The sequence below is a fragment of the Notolepis coatsorum genome (assembly GCF_963971535.1).
Source record: "Notolepis coatsorum genome assembly, chromosome: 7".
In the NCBI taxonomy this organism is placed as follows: Eukaryota; Metazoa; Chordata; class Actinopteri; order Aulopiformes; family Paralepididae; genus Notolepis; species Notolepis coatsorum.
In genome coordinates, this window is record NC_140171.1 from 43,164,397 (window position 1) to 43,177,246 (window position 12,850).

The 12,850-nt window shown below is 41.5% G+C and overlaps 1 protein-coding gene across 1 annotated transcript in view; it reads left to right on the plus strand.

The window, feature by feature from the left end:
- The first annotated feature begins 11,781 nt into the window (after nucleotides 1–11,781).
- Nucleotides 11,782–12,850, plus strand: part of LOC311232371 (uncharacterized protein) — a 76,112-nt gene continuing 75,043 nt past the window's right edge. The window contains exon 1 of the mRNA XM_084319151.1: nucleotides 11,782–12,021. Coding sequence (XP_084175277.1) covers nucleotides 11,905–12,021 — 117 coding nt within the window. The 5' untranslated portion in view covers nucleotides 11,782–11,904. The remainder of the gene's footprint in view (nucleotides 12,022–12,850) is intronic.

The following is a 12,850-nucleotide window of genomic DNA, read 5'->3' on the forward strand; positions in this document are numbered from 1 at the left end:
TTCCGTGGTCTACCGGGTCTTTTGGTGTTGCTAAACCAGTGTTCTTTCTTTTGAACAATGTTTAAAACAGCTGATGTGATTGCTATCTGAGCGTGTTTTATTGTTTTAGTTTTTCAGCCTACTGATGGCTTACTTTTTTGATTGATTGATTTTTATTTATCTCGAACCAACACACAAAAATATCACAACAAATTGATAAAAGCAAAAACAATATACATATATCTACAAACACATACTGTACGTATACACACAAACACACTCACACATACAAATAAAAAGAAACCAAAACATAGAATTTGGTTCGAGAAGGGGCAGAAAGAAGCAGTGCTTATCTAATCCTGCCCCTTCCTTACATCACACAATTTACAGATTCTTGCTCTCTTATCTATAGTAAATGATAAAAAAACAGAAGAAAAGAAAGCAGTATTTGCAAGGAATAGAATGTCATAATCATAACAAGTAACATTACTTCTCTAGAGTTTTGAATATATATCCGCAATTGCCTCAATTATTACTTCACTGATAGTGACAGCTCTGGACTTCATATTGAGAGTTGACAGCAACAGATTCCAAATGAAAATACGAAGTAAAAGATTATTAAAAAAAAGAAGCGTGCCTTGATTTTTGTATCATGGCAAGAATGACATCAGGATGTGTCTGGTCTGGTCCGGTCCTTTAAAGAGTCTGGTCCGGTCCTTTAAAGAGACATTTGTACATGTTGAGTAGTTTACACAGAATACGGGCTGTCGGAAAAACTAGAAATTATTAATATATAATAAATGTTTAATAAATCATTTGTTAAACATAAAAGTCTAGTGGTGGATGTTAAAAGCACAAGTAATGTGCTCATTTGCTGTTAAAATGTCTTCAGAAACTAAATTATGTAACTGTTTGCACCACTCTCCTGGGTTGTTATAAGATAAGATATTCCTTTATTGATCCCCTTGGGGAAATTCAGGCATCATAGCAGCATGGGGGAGGGGGGGGGGGGTACAGGTAGTAAAAACAACACAAGCAGTGTAAACAAATAGGTCAATATAATTTACTATCTAACTGAAAAATATATTCAGTGTCACATAAGGTGCAGTATGCATAAGGTAGTGCTATAATTTGCTATCTACTGAAATATACATTATTCACAGTATCACAGTATCCACTGAAATATACATTATTCACAGTATCACAGTATCCACATAAGGTGCAGTATGCCTAAGGTAGTGTTATTGTCCTCCTTGGGTTCTTATTAGTCCTAGGTCAATGTCTGGCAGCAGTCGCTGCCCCCTGTTGTGGAGCCTGGAGGCCGCTGGTATGAAGGACTGTCCGAGGCGGTTAGTTGGGGGGGGGTATGAGTCTGTGGCTGAACGAGCTTCTCATCTTGACTAGCTCGTCGTAGAGGGGGTGGTAGGGGTTCTCCATGATGGCAGCCAGCTTCCTTCTCATCCCCCTCTCTGCCATCACCTCTAGTCTAGGTAGCTCGACTCCCACCACGGAGCTAGCCTTCCTCACCAGCTTGTTGAGCTTGTTGGTGTCCCTTGAGTTGATGTAGCCTCCCCAGCATGCCACAGCATAGAAGAGGACGCTGGCCACTACAGACTGGTAAAATGACTGCAGCAGTCTATTGCACACGTTGAAGGACCTGAGTCTCCTCAGGAAGAACAGCCTGCTCTGTCCCTTCCTGTAGAGGGCCTCTGTGTTATCCGACCAGTCCAGTTTATTGTTCAGGTGTACCCCAAGGAACTTATATGAGTCCACCACCTCCACCCCTCGGATGGTGATGGGAATCGGGGGGGGCCTCTTCTTGCCCCTCCGGAAGTCCACCACCAGCTCCTTGGTCTTACTGGTGTTGAGTTGGAGGTGGTTGCTGTCGCTCCACCCCCAACAAGTTATGGCTAACTTGTACTGACATTTCTAAGATCGTTCAGAGTAAGTGGTGAGATTACTGTAAAATGTAAGATACTGTACAAAGTATCTCAGCACATAGGTCATAGGTCTCGAAGTAAGTGGTGGGATTAAAAGATTTACAGTTTTCTTTCGATTGCATGAACACTCAAATCAAAAGTATTACACAATTATCAAAACCTTACACTCAAGGAGCAAAACATGGGACCAGATTTGCACCACTATAAGCACAATTTCAGTCTCACTTTTTGCAAAATACAATAAAAAGCTGTCAAAAACAATAAACAGTGATTTGCAAAACACTAAACACACTTGCATTACATTAGACACAGAATGTCAAATTACCACACATGAGCCAATTGGTTAAACACAGCCATCAGGTGCACAAACTAATTATTGCTTAATTGTAGACACAGCAATCAGGTTTAAGCACTATACAAACGCAGCAGGTGAGTTCACCTGTCTTCAACCAAAATGGAAGGAGAGTGAAGTACAAATATACAATACAGTAGATTCACCAAACACTACACAAGACCAATGCTGCAGACTGATGAAAATATAATACATTTCTCTCCATATACCCAAATCTGTCAACATGGAGAATCACAACAAAACATTGTCCCAGTTTGTTAACAGAATTCGGCTATAGGGCGACAATAATGTGGTCAAGAGGCATGGTTTCTATCTTGAGCCTTAACTGGCGTGGTTTATTTATTCACATGAAGAGCAGCAGTTCTACAGGTCTTATGTCTTCTCTCACTGAGAGACATGGGGGGAGAGAGAGAAGTGGGAGGAGACATAGCTACTTATACTCGCCACCTGGTAGTACTCCTGAGTGTCTCCTGAGCGCCCTCTAGTGGACACAGTTATATATGCAGGTAGACAGTTAATAGTGTGAACAGTTATATATGCAGTTAGACAGTTACTAACAATCCTACACAGAACCTCTGCCTTCAACACAGTTTCCCATAAATTCTCTGGCCAGATCCAGCTAGGGCTATAGGCGATGAGATAATGGCTAGTATTTTCTGTACTCTTATTTAATTTTTGTTTTGTTTTTGTTTTACTGTAATTGTAACGTGTACTCGATACAGTATTTTATGTGTGTTCGATATTTGCTGAGCTTACGGTGTTATACATACTACTGTAGTAGCATGGAAACTGGGACATGTTTTGTTGTGATTCTCCATGTTGACATTGTCACAAACCGGCCATACAGCAATGACAAAGAGGGAGACACAGACAACCAAAGTCAATTAACAAATGATTTATTTAACTACTAAAGATAAGGACAAGGAATAATTAACAAAACTAAACTAACAGTGGCATATGAAGTCAGTGAGATCAGTAGTGTAAGTGAGTGCATGCATTGTAAAGTGTATAGGTGTCATGTTGTATAATGCAAACACAAATCATAAACACTAAACTAACTAACGAGAGCCCCCAGCAACTAAGACCACGAGTGTTTTAAAGGGAGCATGGGGACACCGGGCCGCGTGAATACTTTCGGCAGCCAACATACCCTTCCGCGTTGCTCTGATTGGCCGAGCGCGCGCATGCGCATGAGCCACGACACGCTCCTCTGCCAGGCAGGAATCTTAACGCAATTTATACAAATGGAAGTATTGATTTCGCCGTAACGAATCATTAAAAAAATATACCGTTAACTGGAATATGTTGTGCCTTTACACATATGTTGGATTATGTAATTGGTTTGTCATGACAAACCAATAAAAAATCGCGAATTAACCGGTGGCTACAACAACACACAGTAACTACATGCATCATTGTTTACAATGAATGGAAGGACTGGACACGGACGCGTTAGTTGTTCACCAACAATCTACAGACACAAACAAACACAGAACCGGACTGTTATATTAAATGACTTGATTGCTGTTTAACGCGTCCGTGTCCAGTCCTTTCGATTAGCCCCACCGTTCATTGTAAACAATGATGCATGTAGTTACTGTGTGTTGTTGTAGCCACCGGTTAATTCGCGATTTTTTATTGGTTTGTCATGACAAACCAATTACATAATCCAACATATGTGTAAAGGCACAACATATTCCAGTTAACGGTATATTTTTTTAATGATTCGTTATGGCGAAATCAATACTTCCATTTGTATAAATTGTGTTAAGCGGAGCTTAGTATTCCTGCCTGGCAGAGGAGCGTGTCGCGGCTCATGCGCATGCGCGCGCTCGGCCAATCAGAGCAACGCGGAAGGGCATGTTGGCTGCCGAAAGTATTCACGCCACCGGGCCCAGGTGTTTCCCATGGTGCTGATTAGTGCTCCAGCCACGCCCACCTCCAGTACCGGTCAACACAACACGCAATAGGCGGACAATGGAGACAGAGTGGAGGGGGTCATAACATAAGACGGTGGTCCATAGGAGAAAGAACGAGAGTTGAACTACATTAGCACTTTGAGATTTTCACAAATATAAAGTGTGGTACAAATTGAATTTATTATTATTATTATTATTATTATTATTATTATTATTATTATTATTATTATTATTATTATTATTATTATTATTATTATTATTATTATTATTACACTGGAGCTCGTGACAGTGCGTCTGCAACCACATTGTCACCGGTGTCGGATGTCCAGATAGGCCGCACAGCCAGCCAGACCAGCCACCACACGGTTCATTAAATGTTGAAAAGTAGCTGGTGCATTTTTCCATCTGGGCCCCGTTCCATGTACCGGGATAACCGAGTTAGCCGGATAACTTTATCTGGATAACTGTGTTAGCCTGACTTTCCGATTTCATGTACGTGGATTTCCCAAATCACCATGACAACATATCCAAAAGTTTGAGCCTGCTCGAAAGCAGAGTTCAAGTTCAAGTTAGCCTGAACTATCGCCACGCCCCCGCAAAGAAGTGACAGCCCGTTTCCTGAAACTATTCCCACAGTCTACGATCTGCATTATACCATTCTGAATTACGTTTTTGTGCTCCATTCTTCCAGAGGGGGCTTTTGAAATGTAAAATAGACCCAAAATGCTGATATTCAATTCACTTTGTCCTAAATAATGCACGTTATATATACCGTGGCGACGGTGGCGCTCGCTCGTGCGATGTACACATGATGTGGTTATTTTAATTGTAACTGGGATTAAGATGTCTGATGAGATGCGCTGTTTGACGGATTTGAGAAATTGAATGAGCCGTTGACGTCACATTAATGAATGAGGATAAAGAGATAAACTTCATTCAAAACAACGGATATTCTAAACACGGGTCTCTCGTTCATTAATGTATAAACAATGAATTTATCCCATCTGGCCCAGTGGCCCAGCGGTAGTGCTCATGCCTGCCAATTCAGCGACCGGGGTTCAAATCCCCGTGTTTCCAATATGATTTTTTTGAATATAATATTAATGATTATACGCCAAAGTAGCCTGGTTTTAAGTTAAAATATTATAAATCTACATGCATTGAGGATGTCATTCTTTATATAGCTCTCAACGTGCACCAAATTGAATTATTCCTATATTGCAAAAAGAAGGAAAAGACTAGGGCCTTGAACCCCGGTCGTCCGTGTGAAAGTCAAAAGTAGAACCCGTTACACCACAGAGAAGATAAGTAAAAGATTGACTATACATCAATCAATGGGTAAGAGAGCCGTATCGTAATTCTGTATAACAGTTAACTAATAATTTTCGCTAGCAAGATCTCATTTGATTATTCAATCCAGCAGGCAAGTTTAAAGAAATATAATCTGATTGATTGAGGTAATGAGGGACTTAGAATTAGCCTATAGATAACGCATTTAACTTGTCGGCGAGGCGATTGAGCCTATTGCAATCTGTCAATAAAGTCTTAAATCAATTAATCAATCAATGCCGTTGAGAATCAGGGTCTCTGCCATCGATACGTGCTGGCTTTCCACCTAAAACGGGAGCGCGCATCTAGCCTGACTTGAGCCTGACTCTCAAGTCTGGCTTGAGTTAACGAGACTGAATCCTCCTTTGTGAAACAGGAAAATCCCGGCTTTGAACATCGGGTTAACTGAAGCTGGATAATGGACATGTTGATCGACTTAGTTGAACCACGTACATGAAACAGGGCCCTGAAGGGCATCACTTTGTTGACCTTTCGGAAGTCTGAACAAAACCTTGGTGTTTTGTCACTCTTAGGCACCAAAAGAAACAGAGAAGCGCAGCTTGATGCTGAAGGCACCGCAATATCATTGTCTTTTTTTTATCCACTTTTTTCCTTATTTTTCTCCCATCCCAATTTCGCCTCGCCAATTCTCCCTTCAATTCTCCCCTCCCCTGTCTCGACCGTTGCTAGACTATGCCTCCCACTGGTCGGCTGCAGTGAGGACCAAGCCTTGCATCACGTGTCCCCTCCGGTACACAAGGAGGCAGCTGTCGCATCTTTTCACCAGACAGCTCGAACTCTCAGTGGCGAGGAGTAACGCGTGGGAGGCTCAAGCTGCCCCCGTCACTTCCTGATTCTGCTGTACAGGCGCACCAACCGACCTGTAGGAGTCGCTGTCCACAACGTCCAATCCCCACCCACCAGCTTTCCCACCCCTAACACTGCCAATTGTGTTAGTATGAACGACCAGCCAAGCTGGTAGCAACGCAGAGAGCTGGGCTCGAACCCAGCATCTCCTGCGTTAGTGGCGAGCGCCTTGCCCACTGCGCCACTTAGCCGCCCTGCAATATCATTGTCAACCATGTATTTCACCTCTGCGTCTAAATATTTACGCTTCTCAGGCAAAACTCTGTAGAAATGCTGATGTATTCGTCAGCCAATCCCGCAGCCTCTGTAACAGTTATTTTTTTTACGTTCATTAAGGTATGTGGCAAACCCGCTGGGCAGATCGTTTTTAAACTGTTCCAAGGTGACCAAATCACACAGATTCTCAAAATCATTCACATTCGAGGCCATACGCCAACGATTTAAATGACTTATCAGCTCTCTCGCAAACTCCATATGCGTTTGATTTACCCCCTTTTCCCACGTCCTGAAGCACTGCCGATATGCCTCTGGGACCAACTCAGGCCTTCAGTACCGCAGTCTTAACTGACGGATAGGATAGATTATCATTGCCTAAAGCCGCATATGCCTCCTGTGCTTTTCATGACAAAACACACTGTAATAATAATGGGTAACACTTTATAATAACACTCAGTTATAAGACCTTTATAAGGTATTTGTAGATAATGAACTAACCATGAACAAATCATTTATATACATTCGTAAATTATTATTAAATCATTTATAACTATATTTGTATAACATTTACAAATTAGTTCTACATTATTTATAACTCATTATCTACATTGTTTGTACTTGATTTGTTCATCATTAAATAGTGTTGTTTAATGTGTAGTAACACATTTGTAGATGCTTTGAAAAATGGATATGAAAAACTACTATACTGTACCTCCATTTATTTGTTCATGTTCAACAAATGATTTGTTAAGACATTCATAAAACATCTATAAATCATTTGCAGATGCTATTGTGTGCCCTAATCTGAAGTGAAGCCTATTCATCATTAACAAATGTCTAATACAGTTAATTATTTGTTTACTTTTTCATCACCTGTTACAAATGTTTTGATTGATTGATTGAAAAGTTTATTAACAGATTGCAGAATGGGTACAGTACAGTACAGCTCAATACATACAATTGTTAAGGGGATGCAAACCAGAGAAAGACTTTCGTCTTGTTTACATCAGGGTCCCCCATGTTGTAGACAGCTTTCGGATACACCCTTCTTTGTGACATCAAACAGTGACAGAATTAGGACTATAGATAAATGCAATTTTATTAACATATAAAATACATGTGCATGACATATAGTGTGACGTGTGGGGGGCACTAGGACCCAGGAGTACCCTGGCCAGGGATTGACAGAGTATGTAGACAGAAGTCTCACGTGAGTGAGACTTGACTTCGACGTGTGTTGCCGTCTGTTGAATGGAAATCTATTCCATCATTTCCGACCTACAACTCTTGTTGTGTAGACGTACTTGATGTGGTGGGCGCTAACGTTACATTTGAATTATGTGTTTGTTCCTAATGTGTGCTCAGTATATTGCGATATGTGATGTGGTGCCAGCTGCCGCTGCCTGGAAACGTGCTATATAAATAAAAATAAATAAATGATGACACGACACAAGGGTAATAATTATTTGTATTTTCAGGCTGTATAGGCTCCGATACAGCCTGAAAATACAAATAATTATTACCCTCGTGTGTCATGTCATCATCACATATCGTACGTCTACACAACAAGACTCTAACAACGACGAGAAGGCCTACCGGGAGGAGGTTGATGTACAGCCTACTCCTGAACATTGGTAAAACTAAGGAGCTGATCATGGATTTTAGGAGAATACAGCCACTGTGGATAAATGGGGCTAACGTAGACAGGGTGAGCAGTTTTAAGTACCTGGGAGTCCACATCACAGAGGACCTGACATGGACAACACACATAGACTCTGTGGTAAAAAAGGCGAAACAGCGCCTCTATCACCTGAGACAGCCTCTTAACATGCAAGGGCCCACATGTGGGCCCTTTTTAGGACGATTTGCCCACCGGCACTTTGGCGACCACTAGTGGCTCGGGTGTGCATTGTCGATAGCCCTTTCAGGTGACGAAATCCGTTCAGCGGTTCTCGAGTTACATGCCGGTATTTGAGGCTTGTGCAAAGTGCACGGTATTGCGAAAATACCACTCCCGACTCTTGGGGCTCTAGTTCCGTCAATCATTTGGCAATCTCAAAAATGATTGTGGAGGGTTGTAGCCAATGAATGTGGCTTTCCAATGATACCCCAGCTGGGGGTGTATGAATCAGGGATCTAGGTGAAAAAGTAACAAGCGAAAACAGGAAGAGAAAAACAGCCGAATTAATTGAAGTCTATGAGAAGACTGAGTTTTTATTTTGTACACAGTTTACCAAAACCACTCCTAATCACTCATTTATGAATGGATCTTTATGAAATTTGGACATGTACTACATAAGGCTTCAGGCTATGGGTCCGTGTGGAACTGTAAGCCATATCAGACATATGTTACTCTATTTCATTAGCACTAAAAGTGATCTCTCTTTATTGTATCATAAACTTCAGAATGTTATCTTTCAAAAGAGACCAGGCTCATGCATGTGCTATAAGGATAAAGTATAGTATTTTGGTTTGCAAAAAAAGTATGCAGTCCTCAAAAACGAAAACAAATGGCAACTTTTGGGGGCGCAGGTTAAGAGGTTTTAAGGAAGTTCAGAGTATCGGGGAAGATACTCCACTCCTTCTATTCCGGGGCTGTAGAGAGCATTGTGACTGGAAACATAACTGCCTGGTTTGGAAACAGCACGGCCCAGGACAGGAAGGCCCTACAGAGAGTGGTGCGCTCAGCAGAGCGTACTACGCGTATTGCACTACCACCCCTGAAGGACTTATATAACAGGAGGTGCAAATCCAGAGTGTGTAGAAGAATGAAAGACCCCCACCACCCCAACAACAGCCTGTTCAAGCTGCTGCTGTCAGGCAAGCGCCTACGCACACACACAACAAGAACAGAGAGACTACGGCTCAGCTTCTTCCCCCAGGCCATCAGAACACTGAACACTGAACTCTCCACACACACATGACACATGAGCACACACACAACACACATGCTGCAATCGCTCACACAAACGGTCACTTTAAACAAAATGGAAAGGACACTTTAAAGGAACGAGGAAAATAAAGGTCACTTTAAGGAAAGAACCGATGTGGTTCTTGTATAGTATAGTTTTAGATATAGCAAGTATAGCATAAGGATATTAAGTAAAAACTGTATATTGTATAGTAGTGTACATAGGACCCAGTGCCTTAATTTAAATCCGTAGCTAACATTGTATTGCACTCAGGACTTTAGCATGTCTATTTTATCATGCCCATTATGTCTTTTTATTACCTGTCTATTTTATTATTAGTATTATTGCACAATCAAAGCGGGCATGGCCACCCGCATTTCACTGTATGCCCTGGTATTTATGTGACAACTAAAACTCTTGAATCTTGAAACAAAATTCCAAAACCAACAGACAGTGCTGCCAAGTCAACTAGTACGTACAAAAGGAATACTGGTGTGGAAGTCCCTCTCTACATAGACTGCCTATCAGAAACTACACTACACTACATAGACAGCTCTGGATGTGTACCCGAGGCAACTGCTCTAACCGCACACCACACAAAAATAACAAGTAAAAAAATAAAACAACGAGTCCACGGACTGCACTACTAATGCCTACGCAGAGCGACTCACACACAAGCCCAAATAATATATAATGCAGGACTTAGGAAGTCTTTATTTGGCATGCAAACGACACACACATGCGATGGGTGGCACACACACACAGGAACACACACATGCAATTTCTTGGGTCGCCGATGCGATTGAGTCTCTGCACTTGACCCATCCCGTCGTCCTTCCCCCCAAGGGCAGCCGGGAGCAGATAGGGCGTCGGCGTGGGCCACGCCCCGGGGACCAATCCAAGTGATCCTGCCCGTCTTCGTCAGGGACGCGACAGCGTTAGCGATCTGTTGTTGTGCATGTTTTTCCATTGGGTTTTATCTTATCGGGGGGGAAACCCTTACGATCACACACAAGCCCAAATGTACGCACCAGCGAACCCTACAATCACCACTGACAGTTGACACCTGCTCGCCTATGCCGACTGCAGGACAAACTCTGCTTTACCTGAAACATAACCAAACAAAAATAGCCAAATCAAACAACCAAATCAAATGATCAAATCAAATGTCCGCTCCAAACTGCATCTCCCACTCAAAATGTAGAGCAAAATACTACCGCAAAAGAAAACCAAATAAACGGCGTCAAACAAATCAAAATAGGACGAGCCCCCACTTGTCACAAACCGGCCGTACGGCCATGACAAAGAGGGAGACGCAGACAACCAAAGTCAATTAACAAATGATTTATTTAACTACTAAAGATAAAGACATGGAATAATTTACAAAACTAAACTAACAGTGGCGTATGAAGTCAGTGAGATCAGTAGTGTAAGTGAGTGCATGCATTGTAAAGTGTATAGGTGTCGTGTTGTATAATGCAAACAGAAATCATAAGCACCAAACTAAACTAACAGCGTCCCATGAGGAGAGCGCCCAGCAACTAAGCTCCACAAGTGTTTTAAAGGGAGCATGGGGACACCGGGCCCAGGTGTTTCCCATGGTGCTGATTAGTGCTCCAGCCACGCCCACCTCCAGTACCGGTCAACACAACACGTAATAGGCGGACAATGGAGACAGAGTGGAGGGGGTCGTAACAACATGTTGACTGATTTGGGTATATGGAGAGAAATTATTTATGTTTTCACAGTCTGCAGCAGTAGTTTAGTGTAGTGTTTGGTGAATGTATAGTATATTTGCACATTCTCTGTGTACTTCACTTACAGTACTCTAATCACTGAGAAGTAGAATTGCTAAAAGTGTTTTAGGTTAAGCACAGCAGTGTAACTGGTTCAAACTGAATTAACTCATGTGAAACGTGTGTTTCATATGGTAACAAAATGTATATATATTTTTTTATTATAAATTAGTGTATAGTTTTGTATAATTAGTGTATACAGTTTTTCATTTAGCAAAGGGTCTGAGGTGTTCTGCTAATTGTGTGCGTGGTTGTGCTAATTGTGTGTAGTGTTTTGAAACATTCGGCCCGTTTAAAAAATCGTGCTTAAGCAATCGAAAAAAAGCCTGTAAGATACTGCTCTCTCTCTCTCTCTCTCTCTCCCTTGCTCTCTCGTTACATCATTTCCGTAAACATTATTTGCCTTGAGAGGCCATGAAGGAGGTGGAGTTAAATAGCTTCATTTGGGCATACAACAGAGACATTGTAAGTTTGTTGCACGGGTAGTGAGGGTTTAGATTAAGGCAACAGGAAAAGAGGAATTTAGAGGAATAACTAACTGGAATACACAAAAGACATACAAACTGAGCTGGAAGACATTGACAATATAGAGCCATGATGAGGATCTTGTGTGTTCCTGTGATGCTGTGCCTCCTTCTCTCAGAGGGTCAGTCTGCTCCTTTCACCAGCTGTGAGAGTCTGCTCAAACCAATACAAATAAGCAGCCAACAGGTAAATCCATCATGATTATCTTCATCTGTTACGTAATGAAACTGAATCCAACTATATTATTACTATTGTTATTGTGCTATTCATATAATTTGGGATCAAACACAATTAGGGTAAAAAGTCACATGTCAAAAAGGGGAGTCCTTTTAATCACTTCACATTACACATACAAAGTTAAAGGTACTGTAAGTGGTATTTATTTAGTTAAATTAAGTAGCATGCGCCGACCCGCATATGGGACGTTTTTAGGATGATTTGCCCACCGGCACTTTGGCAACCCCTAGTGGCTCGGGTGTGCATATTTTGTAATACAATATATAGATCGAATTGAAGGCTTATTTGTTGCCTGTCGATAGCGACAATATCCGACAAAATCCGTTCAGCGGTTCTCGAGTTACATGCCGGTATTTGAGGCTTGTGCAAAATACCACTCCGACTCTTGGCGCAGTAGTTCCGTCAATCTAGATCCGATCTCAAAAATGATTGTGCATTTTTGTAGCCAATGAGTGTGGCTTTCCAATGATAACCCACGGGATATATGAATATAAAAAACTAAAAAAACAGGAAGAGAAAAACAGCCGAATGAATTGAAGTCTATGAGAAAACTCAGTTTTTCTTTTGTACACAGTTTACCAAAATCACTCCTAATCACTCATTTCTGAATGGATCTTTATGAAATCTGGACATGTACTACATAAGGCTTCAGGCTATGGGTCCGTATGGAATTGTAAGCCATAGAACCCTAGATATTTTTACTTATTTCAAGAAATCTTGCCAAGCCAAATTTGCTTACCGCACTGGCTCAAATATTCTATCCATGGCACTATGGATT